Below are 11,670 nucleotides of genomic sequence, written 5' to 3'. Positions count from 1 at the left end.
GTGGGGAAGCCTGGGTGCAGACCGGAGTGTGACAATCCAATATTGGTTTTACAAGAGAAAGATCAGAACTCCATCTGCTTCTTTCTCTTTCAGCACAATGATGGCACTACAAGAGTCTCTTATGAAACCCCAGGCTTTCAAAAACAGTGGTTACAGAAACTGTGATACAGCAAATGTTTGTCAGAGCCAGGGAAACACACAGAGGCTAAGAGAGGCAAATACAGAGGGTGACCACAGCATGATTGCTCTAGCAGCATTTTTATTTACAAACAGCAATTTCCATTGACTTTATACCATAAAAAAAGCCATTTACAAGCAAGAAACAAGAATTCAAAACAAAATTAAGCAGCACTGAAATATTCATGTCACAAATCTAAAACAAAATGAATACAAGAGTAAAATATCATTTGAATAAATAGTCTTAACTCCATGCTATAAAATAATCCTTAATGGCAAGTTACTAGTTGATACAGCATCCGCTTAGCTAGCTTCATTTACTTCACATGGCAATGAAGTGTGGAGTTGTGAGGTTACCAGTTTATATTGCAAGGTAATGACACTGTGTTAAGTCATTCAAATTGCTCAACCATTTATAACGGAAAACAATGTTAGCCCTACTAATAAAGTGGTGAGAGAGATGGTTTTCACATTAGAAAAATGGTTATTTTAAAACAAAGTAAGTCTACCTCTTACTCTAGTCAGGGCAGCAACCAGAGGCTTGGGTCTCAAGTCCAAAGGTTGAATTCACAGCATAACTTGACACTGAGGGGCAGCAAGAGGTCTATTTACTGAATCTGCCATACGGAGCACCAAGGCCACAAGGCCAACTCCGGGACTTGATGAAGAACTACAATAGCCCTGTCTGTGCCAGACCCAGGGAGGGAACCAGAGGATGCCGGTTCTCTTCTGGGCTGAGAAGTCAAGCACTGGACAGAAACAGTGGGACCACTCTGGCACTTACTGAAGAAGACGCATGTGATGGGTGACAACCGTTACAATTTTGGAACAATGTGAATGACTTTCCTGAACTTTCAGTTCAGTTGCACTGAGTAATATGAAATCTATGACTTATGAACTAGTTTCATATAAAGAATTTACATAATTCCCCAATACTTTCATATATAAAATTTAATAAATAACCCTGACCAGTCTAGAAGCACCATTCAAGGGGCATGTGCCCTTGGAAAATAGTTTAGCTGTTGCATATTTGAGTCCCTTTCAGTGGAGGCTTCACAGGAAACCATTATAGATTAAAACTATAATGACGATGACAACAACAACAAAAAGTCACAGTAACAAATAGGAAAAAAGTTAAAATAAAACACATTGATCTCTAAAGTAAAGCTCATTCATGTGGATGACTCCCCCAGCCCTTGTTTTGTGTTCCTGCAAATTCCTCCTAGAATCCAGGACATTAAAATAAAAATAAAGAGCCGGGCGCTGGTGGCTCACGCCTGTAATCCTAGCTACTCAGGAGGCTGAGATCTGAGGATCGCGGTTCAAAGCCAGCCCGGGCATGAGAGACCGGGAGACTCCTATCTCCAATAAACCACCAGAAAACCGGAAGTGGCACTGTAGCTCAAGTGGTAGAGCGCTCGCCTTGAGCTGAAGAGCTGAGGGACAGCGCCCAGGCCCAGAGTTCAAGTCCCACGACTGACAAAAAATAAAAAATAAAAATAAAAATAAAAATAAAAACAATCACACAAAAATATGCAGGGCTTATGACCTAGGCTAAGGGAAAAACAGAGTTGGCAATAACCGCTATCATTAGAAGAGACATATATTCATGCTCTCAAAGATTTAAAAATGAGCAATTTAGTTGTACAGTATATTCTGCTTAACAGTGAATTGACAGTATCCTTTCTGCGGTTTAAAAAGAGGAAAGAAAATAAAACAACACACATAAAGAAAAAAAAAATATGTCAAGGCAGAGCCAATTGATTGGGAGGCTTTCCCACTAACCAAAAAATTTACTTGTCTTCATAAATTGTATTTACAAATATATTTTGAAATGTATTTACAGCTTTAGTAGAAATTAGAGGATAGAGAACTGATTGGAATGAAAACTGTTTAAAACCACAAACATTAGTAAAAGTATAAAATATTTTGTCTTCACAGTTTGTAATAACAGGTTAGACATTAATAGAAAAGGACGCTGTCACTGTTTCACATTGTCAAATATGGAAAAGGTAGCTCAGAGACTCAATTATGAACAAGCCTAGAGGAATTCAGGATATATTTTACTGTAAAAGATTTCTTCACATATCACTTTCTCTTAGTTGATTTCTGCATCTGTTATAAATGAAACATCTAACCTAAAACTGTACAGAAATAGGGACTTTGCTTTCCAGAAGGAGTTGCTCTAAGGAGCTAGTTACACAGCGTCCTTCGTCTGTGGAGACGTGGAGTGAACTTCAGGGAGAGAATGGTTCTGTTCTGTGGTCATGTTAACCTCCTGGCACATCCTCCTGATGCAAGGCACAATCAACTTGCTGCGGCCCATCAGAGTGGAGCCACCCCACAGCCCTACCCACTAGAGGCAGACCGTGGAGCACTCAGCTCAGTGGCTCCTCAGCACTGTGCTGGCCTACACACCTCCCTTGAAGCCCTGCGAACTTTACAGTACTGTGTTATGGCTTGAGAATTCATTCTAACACTGCTAGCAGTGGAGAGAGAGGGTAAAGTGTTAGCAACATGAATGGGAGCAAGTGGAACTTGCAAAATGCGATATCATGATTATTAGAGAGAAACGCAATCAATTTTCTGCCCCTTAACAGTCCCATTACAATGTTTGAACCTGAACTGTACAATCAAAGCAATGTATATTTTTGTCAAAGACAATTTTGGATAAGTCACTCTTTGGTAAACTCAAACCAGCTAAACACATTTACAAACACAAGAACTCCATGTAAATAAGGTTCAGACAGACACAGAGACAAGATCCAGGACATGGAGGTACTGCCTCAAGAGCTCTCTCCACTCCCCACCTGTCTCACATCCTGTGGAAAGCTCTGGAGACCTCACAGAAGGCCCGAGCCTGAGTGAAGAGGAGGTTCCTTCCCTGAGCTTGACCTCTTCTGTCCTTGGATATGGGTCTTTCTTGTCACAAACTTAAATTTGTATCACAATTTTTTTTTGCATTTAACTCTTAAAAAGAAAAATCAAAAGCAAACTTATTCATGTAAGGAAAATAAATCACAAACATTTACCTGAAACCCCAGAACACATTTAAGTGGGTAAACACTTGGAGTCCAGCCTCCCCTTGAGGCACAAAGTTGAGCAAGTGCTTCAGGGAGAGAACAAACCCCGACTTAGGCAGTTTGACGAGGAAAAAGGCATACTATATACCCGATTAGCAAGAGCTGCTCCCAGGAGCAGCAAGGTTAGAGTGAAATCTACGTGAATTAACACTGAGGTGTAGCCCAGCAGTTCACATGTGAACAAATCCTGTGTGCTAAAGAGGTGCTACTGCTCAGCCACCACTGGAAGGGGGCGGCTGGGGAGCTGCCACACAGGGAGGGCTTGAATGACTTCTTAAAAAAAAAATTAAGTCCAAAACAAAGAGATCCCCCCACCCCAACCCACCATTCTTGGTATTTTAAGAGCCAGAAAAGCATGGGAAACCAGCAAACACTGATTTCTGCATTCTTTAACTCCTAGCCTGTGAGGTTGGTCTGTCTGGATTTTTTAGGTGGCTGTGGATATGTGCTGGTTGTGGGTCTCAGAGCTCAGGTTCTCAGGAAGAGAGATTAAGAGTGCTGACATTCTCTGGGCGGCCTGCAGCAAGACTCACCACCAACTTGTTCTTAAAAGTTCTCTCTGCCAGAGTCCACAGTACCAAAGTGATCTTGTAAAGCCTGTTGGTACAACAGTGAACTGAAGCTAAAGTATTTGTATAGCAACCTGTTTGCCAGCACATGCTTTTGAGGTCTCTTTTCAAGCAATGAACTTGGGAGGAAAATAACTTAATTCACTATTATCATTGGATTTCACATTTTCTACAACTATACTGACCTAAAAGACACTGAACATAAAAATAGCACCACATGACCAAAAATATGGTGACACACATACAGATTTGGTGACACACAGAGTATCTTAGAGGGCTTTGAACTGTTGGTTTCTTTCAGCAGGAAACACTGAGAGAGTGGGGGAGCCACAGAGGCTCGCATTAGCACACACAATACTAAGATAGATATATTGCTTGCAATTCCCATAGAGTATAGCTTTACAAAAAGTACAAATTCCAAGTTCTGCAGTTTCCCTGGGAACTGCACATAGAAAAAGTTGCTGTGCACCTGAACTGGCTGCTTGAAAAGAGAAAGAAAAAAAAAAAAACAGGAAAAACAAACAACACTGCTTGAAGAATTTTGTAGACAGAACTACAAATTCTTTTCCTTTAGTGCGAGTAATAACTCATGGTAGAGTGATTCGATTCAGTTACCTGGAATGTATGTTTCTACAGTACGGAATGAAGGTAGATTTGTAGGCCAGTAAAAACCTTGAAAACCACTGCTCCTTTGGGGTTGGCTAATAGAACACTATACTATGTAAAAAGGTCAGCACCACAGGTCATCCAGCTTACTTGCTGGACAACGAACAAAAATTCCAAACAGTTTCAAACTAGAGTTGAAGAAATTTTATGGCATTTGGTTTATGTAGTTTGCTGTGAAGCAGAGCTATGAACACTGTGATTTGCTTTGTCTGCTTCAGGACACAATGATTAATAGATATGAAAACCTAGTGACATTCTTCTGTAGGGGAAACCATGGGGCAAAACTAACATATTAGGTAGGGATGAGACAGAGTTAAAAGCTCTGTTCACATTGTATTAAATTATATATTTCTCTTACATTCACCTCAACCAGAATAAACTCAAATTTCAGAATGTATATATAATTATATATATAATAATCACTTTATTATATATATATATATATAGTCTAACTACCCCCAAAAAGTAAATTTAACTTAGAAAAGGTTACCCATTTGTATCAGCTGGATAGCATCCTAGTCTCCCGGTGGAAATAAATGCACTGGTGCTAGTGCCCACAGTGAGAGAGGATGCCTCTTGGCAGAGAACGTAGGGTCAACCAGTTGGCATAGCTAAATCACTGGCAGGTTTGGGATTAAGAGTTCAGCCAAAGAAAAATACTGTCAGCCTGTGTTTTCCCTGGATACGTTGACCTCCATGCTTTGAGCTCCTTGGGGGAGACAGAATGGGAGAAAGGATAAACACAAAGAAGTGTTCCATCCAGAAACTTTAGAAGAACTGCCAAGAGACCAAGAGCTTTCCAGATGGTTGGGAAAACAAAAGATTACACAAAGCAAATCACAAATATGCATTGATTAATGTGCTTTGTTTGGGTGCACTTCTTTACCATCCTAATCAGGAGCATCAGACACTGTATGAATTTCCATGCGAGAGTCTAGGGCCATCTCTGAGACTGACGCATCGTTTTCTAGTTTCTGTTCCACATACACATCTGTTCTCTCAGGGGACTCAATGCGACTCCTGACTTCTGCAACGCCTGGGTGGTTTTTCCGCAGGTGCTGGTTGAGGGTACCTTGGAATGGAAAGCACTTCCCACAAATCTCACAGCGGAATGGTTTGTCATCAGTGTGGCCCCGGATGTGGTACTCTAATTGGTCCTTGCGTGTGTACTTCTTCCCACAGAACTTGCACACAAAGGGGGTGATTCCCATATGGAGTCGCATGTGCCTGTCAAGGCTTCCTTTCTGGTTGAAGGACTTCCCACAGTAAATGCAGATCAACCTCTCGTTGTATGGATACCAGTGACCCCTGGCACTCCTCTCCCGGGGACTGCTCTCATAGCCTGGGTTGTTCATCATGGCTTCACTGTCAGACCCCGGCACCACACCCTGGAGGTCACTGTGCAGGTGGACTGACAAAGCTCGTTTTTGGCGGGCACGTCCTCCTCGAAAACAGCTTAGCATTGATCTTGATGGGCTAGAATTACTCAAACTTCCAAAAGTATCTGATACACTGGATGGCTGTGAGGCTGCCTGGGAGTAGGAATAGGCATGCTGGAGCACAGAGCCATAGGAGCCCACGTTCACTGCTACAACTTGCTCCCCATCAACCATCTCCGTGTGGTACCCATCGTCCCCCACAGAGGAGCTGTCAGAACAGCTGGGCCGCTCGGACTTTTCCATCTTTACTTTTACCTCAGCAATCTGGCTCTCTCTCACCAAAAGGTCCCCCTGCTCATGGTCCCCCTCAATCTGAATCTCATACTCGGACACGCTCCCACTGCTCCCCCGGTCTGAGTGCCCCTCCTCCTGTAAACGGCTACGCAAAGCTTTGCTGGGGGTTGTCTCCATCCGGAGCTCACTGCTGGTGGTGGGCTGCCGTACCTGAGGGCAGTATGGAGGGGAGATCTCAACTGGGTTGGCGAAGAAGCTGCCATCTTTCACTCCGTTACGGCTCTCGGGATTCTCTTCAGCACCAACAGTGACAGAGTCAACGTCTCCAACACTGATTTTTGAATGGATGCTCTCTAAGATCTGTGTGCACTTGTCAATGACACATTGCATCTGAAGAAAGCTGGCTGCAGTCAGAAAACTGACAACATCCTTCAATTGCAAGGACATTCTTCCAGTGTAACAAAAGGAAAGCAATTGCTCAAACACATTGGGATTTTTAATCACTGATATTGACAAGCCACTCATGGTACTTAGTGCCGAATGGTCTCGGAAATATGGGGAGCTGGCTGCGAGAACTGCTTTGTGGGCTCGAAATGGCTGACCCTGAATGTGGACAATGATGTCACATAGTTTCCCTTGCAGGCGGAGTTCGTTTAGCTGGCTCAGAACGGTGCTGCTGTACTCGGGCACATCAAACTGAATAAAACTGCTGCTGTCCATTTCTACTGACATGAAGCGTAATCTGTGGAAAGAGAGAGTTTTTATAATTTGCCAAAGACTTTACAAGCGGCATGAACACAAGCTCACCACATTGAGACACCAGCTATTGTACTTCCTGAGGACTGCCTGAACGTTCTTCCTCTGGCTCTCTCTCCCTCTTTTTTTTTTTTTTTAGTCTTTCGTCTTTCACTTAATTCATCTAAAACAAAAGAACTGATCAATTAACCCAATGTCATTATTGCCCTACATTCACCTTGAGCAAAACTAAAACACTATACCGCAAGGCTATTTTAGCTTTGAATGAGAAAGTGGTATCCATTTAAGGAAAAATACTTCCTGGGACCATCTACTTTTGAGGATTTGAAGGTCTCTATTAACAAAAATCCATACAAATGTAAATTTATTTAAAGACTGTCTTGCCTTACTTGTGTATTTCTAATTGGTATTTTTCAAAAACACAGCACTTGGACACATTCACTTGTCAGCATACTCACCCCTTCCTATTATTTGTCTTACTGACTTCTCCTTCAGCAGTGCATGACAGAGCAATGCTGACCTTCTAGTGAGGAGCTATTTTAGGCAGTAGGAATAAAAAGAGTCATGGATACATCAGTGGGCACTGCCCTCTGTCAGTGTTCTCAGCCTGCAAACCTGGGACAGCTCTGCTCCCTCCTGCCTGCTCTCTGCAGTGCAGATCACTCAAAACACTAGCTCTAACAATTATATATTAGCTTTTAAAACCTAACCAAAAGAAATGTAAACACCAACTTAAAAGTATGGTATCAGATAAAAATCAAAATGGAACAAAAGGACTTAGAACATACAATATGCAGCAAAAAGGTTCAGGAGTCAAGTTGACCTGTCTTCAACTTGCTTAAGAACATATCTCTCGGGCTGGGATGTAGCTCAGTGGCAAAGCGCTTGGCTAGCAAGCGCAACGTCCTGGGTTCAATCCCTAGTACCAAAAAAAAAAAAAAAAAGAACATATCTCTCTGGGGGAAAGTGAAGAAAGGGATGATATTCTCCAAAAAGAACCGTACTCATGTGGGCTGGGAACTGGCTTAGTGGTAGAGAGCTTGTTAAACATACATGAAGCTCTTGGTTCCATTCTTCACTACCACATAAACAGAAAAAGCTGGAAGTGGTGCTGTGGCTCAAGGGATAAGAGTGCTAGCCTTGAGCAAAAGAAGCTCAGGAACAGTACTCAGGCCCTGAGTTCAAGCCCCAGAATTGGCAAAAGAAAAAAAGAATTGTACTCATGCTGGGCACTGGTGGCTTACCCCTGTAATCCTAGCTCTTCAGGAGGTTGAGATCTGAATATCATGGTTCAAAGCCAGTCCAGGCAAGGAAATCTGTGAGACTCTTATCTCCAATAAACCACCAAAAAAACCGAAGTGGAGCTGTTGATCAAAGTGGCAGAGTGCTAGCCTTGAGCAAAAGAACTTAGGGACAGCATCCAGGCCTCAAGTTCAAGCCCCATGACTGACTCAAAAAAGAAAAAAAAAAAAAAAAAGAAAAAGAATAATACTCATTACCTGTTTTACAGAACTGAAGCCTCTCTATACAACACCTTAACTACAATAAAATTCTAAAAAAAATGTATCTCAAAACACAGATGGAAAGATAAACAAGATAGCATCTAGAGACAGTCCCTATTTGGATATCTACTATAAAGTTCTTTTGCTTAAGGCTAGTGTTCAACTACTTTAGCTATACCTCCACTCTGCTTTTTTGCTGGTTAACTGGAGAGAAGAGTCTGAGGGACTTTGCTGCCTGGGCTGACTTTGATGCTTAGATCTCAACCTTCTGAGTAGCTGGAATTACAAGCATGAGCCACTGTGCCTGGCTTTTCAACTTTTCAAATTTTAATTTTTCATGACCATTGGAGCTTATCAACAGCAACAACAAAAAGCAGAAAACATCAACACCAAAGAAGTACAATATGGAAAATTAGTGCCTTACTTTTCTATATTAAATACTAAAGATAAATGAAACAACTCAACTCATGAAATTAGAAAAAGAAAAAACTATGCTCAAAGAATATTACAGAAAAAAAAGCATTAAGTCACAGAAAAAAATCAGAATTTTTTTTTTTTTTTGGTCGGTCGTGGGGCTTGAACTCTGGGCCTGGGCGCTGTCCCTCAGCTCTTCAGCTCAAGGCGAGCGCTCTACCACTTGAGCTACAGCGCCACTTCCGGTTTTCTGGTGGTTTATTGGAGATAGGAGTCTCACGGTTTCTCCTGCCCGCACTGGCTTTGAACCGCGATCCTCAGATCTCAGCCTCCTGAGTAGCTAGGATTACAGGCGTGAGCCACCAGCGCCCGGCAAAAATCAGAAATTTTAAGACAAGTCTAAGACTTTCAGGAAAGGATCAGTCAGATGGTGTGACTAGATGGTAACAGAATTCTTTGTTAATCATATCGAGGTTTGAGTTAGAATATTTTAGTCAAAGAGGAATTTTGCACCTTTATTTATCCTAGACTTTGAAATTGTATGGAATGGACATATTCTTAGAATAACATACATTGGCAGAGCTGAATAAGAAAGAAACAGAAGTGCCAAGGCACAAATGATCTTCAGGCCATTCATACTGTTCTAGATGCATGGAGAAAGATTTGAGGCATCTCAGCTCATCTGGCATAAATTCTGACATCAGAAAATGACAAGCAGCATAAAATTCTACTTGGTCTAAGTAGACTTTAAGTCCTAAAGCAAATACTAGGAAATCTAACCTATTAAGAAATGAATATAGTATGACCAAGAAGGGCTGCTACACAAATGTAAGGATGGTTCCATGTTGTAAAATAGATTAATATAATCAGTAATAATGGAAAGTCAATGGAGAAAAAATTCCTATGACCAAATCAGTACTAGGCCAAAAAAATGCATATGAGGAAGTTAACTCCCTTTCAGAGTAAGAAAAAAATACTCAATAAGCTAGAAATAGAACAATATTTTGTTAATATAATAAACAGTATCACTACAAAGTGCTGGCAACATCATCCTTCAAAAGATACATTATGTTATTCCCAAAATGTACTCAATAGTGCACAAGTCCATGAGCTAGCCTCAATATGCCTCCCTCCCAGGGATTAAAAACATATTAGTATAATAACCCATCTGAAAAGTCCTGCAGACAAGCATTCTGTTTAACTCAGCAGTCTGTGAACACATTTAACTATGGAACTCTGTTCTCAAGGTACATACATTAATATTCCAAAGAATTAGTGCTCCCTCTGGAGCACATTCTGGTAAACACTTCAATAGAGGCATTCCCATCAAGGCCTGGAAGACAGACAAGGTTTCTTCCCATTGTCACTCTTACTTAACTTTGTTCTGGAACCTTCCACCAAAGCAGCAAGAAAAAAGTAAGGAATAGAGGCATTAAAAAGAAGGGACGCTGGGCGCTGGTGGCTCACTCCTGTAATCCTAGCTACTCAGGAGGCTGAGATCTGAGGATCGAGGTTCAAAGCCAGCCCGGGCAGGAGAGACCGTGAGACTCCTATCTCCAATAAATCACCAGAAAACCAGAAGTGGCGCTGTAGCTCAAGTGGTAGAACACTCACCTTGAGCTGAAGAGCTGAGGGACAGCGCCCAGGCCCAGAGTTCAAGCCCCACGACCAACAAAAAAAAAAAAAAAAAAAGAAGAGACAAGTCAGGCACTGGTGGCTCATGCCAGTAATCCTAACTACTCAGGAGGCTGAGAAATGAGGATTGATTGAGGTTCAAAGACAGACCAAGCAAGAAAGTCCATGAGACTCATCTCCAATTAACTACCAGAAAAATGGGAGTGGAGATGTGGCTCCAAGTGGTAGAGCACTACCCCTGAGCACAAAGAGTCTCAGGTGCCGGGCGCTGGTGGCTCACGCCTGTAATCCTAGCTACTCAGGAGGCTGAGATCTGAGGATCGCAGTTCAAAGCCAGCCCGGGCAATAGAGACCTAGAGACCGTGAGACTCCTATCTCCAATAACCACCAGAAAACCGGAAGTGGCGCTGTAGCTCAAGTGGTAGAGCGCTCGCCTTGAGCTGAAGAGCTGAGGGACAGCGCCCAAGCCCAGAGTTCAAGCCCCACAACCAACCAAAAAAAAACAAAACAAAACAAAACAAAGAGTCTCAGGTAAAGTGTGCCCAGACCCTGAGTTCAAGCTCCACAACTAACAAAAAAACAAAACAAACAAAAACCAAAAAAACACAAGCAAATCACTTGTATTGTGTTATAATCTAACTCTCTAAGCAGAAGATTTAAAAATAATTGTACATAAAAAATAGGTAAGATAGGGCTGGGAAGGTGGCTCAGTGGTATGCATGCATGAGGCCCTGGGTTTGATTACTCAAACCATGTAAGCAGAAAAAGCCATAAGTGTCACTGTGGCTCAAGTGGTAGAGCACAAGCTGAAGAGCTGAGGAAAAGCACCCAGGCCCAGAGTTCAAGCCCCATGCATGACAAACAACAACAACAAAAGTAAAAGAAGAAGGTAAGATAGTAACAAGTTACAGCCAACCATATAACAGGAACTATAAAATACCTGGGGATAATAAATAAGTGTTAAAAGGAAGAAAATGAGTACAAAAAATGTGTAAATGAAGAGACAGCAAGAAAATTCCATACTATATAGACATTTTCTTCTAAAATGAATTTATAATTATAATGCAAGTGTCAATGAAATATTTTCTTAGAAACATGATTTCAATATCCATCTAGAACACACACACACACACCACACACACACACACACACACACACACACACACACACACACACACACACACACACACACACA

The 11,670-nt window shown here is 41.8% G+C and overlaps 1 protein-coding gene across 6 annotated transcripts in view; it reads right to left on the bottom strand.

Moving 5' to 3' along the window:
* Nucleotides 1-287: 287 nt before the first annotated feature.
* Nucleotides 288-11,670, bottom strand: part of Zbtb34 (zinc finger and BTB domain containing 34) — a 50,362-nt gene continuing 38,979 nt past the window's right edge. For all 6 annotated transcript variants that reach the window (XM_070013929.1, XM_070013947.1, XM_070013922.1 and 3 more), the window contains one exon: nucleotides 288-6,910. In XM_070013929.1, the coding sequence (XP_069870030.1) occupies nucleotides 5,386-6,910 (1,525 nt within the window). In that variant the 3' untranslated portion in view covers nucleotides 288-5,385. The remainder of the gene's footprint in view (nucleotides 6,911-11,670) is intronic.

This window comes from Dipodomys merriami, unplaced genomic scaffold (genome assembly GCF_024711535.1).
Source record: "Dipodomys merriami isolate MVZ:Mamm:240054 unplaced genomic scaffold, mDipMer1.0.p SCAF_11, whole genome shotgun sequence".
Classification (NCBI taxonomy): Eukaryota; Metazoa; Chordata; class Mammalia; order Rodentia; family Heteromyidae; genus Dipodomys; species Dipodomys merriami.
The sequence above is the reverse complement of the archived record's forward strand: the minus strand, read 5'-3'. Positions and strand labels throughout refer to the sequence as shown.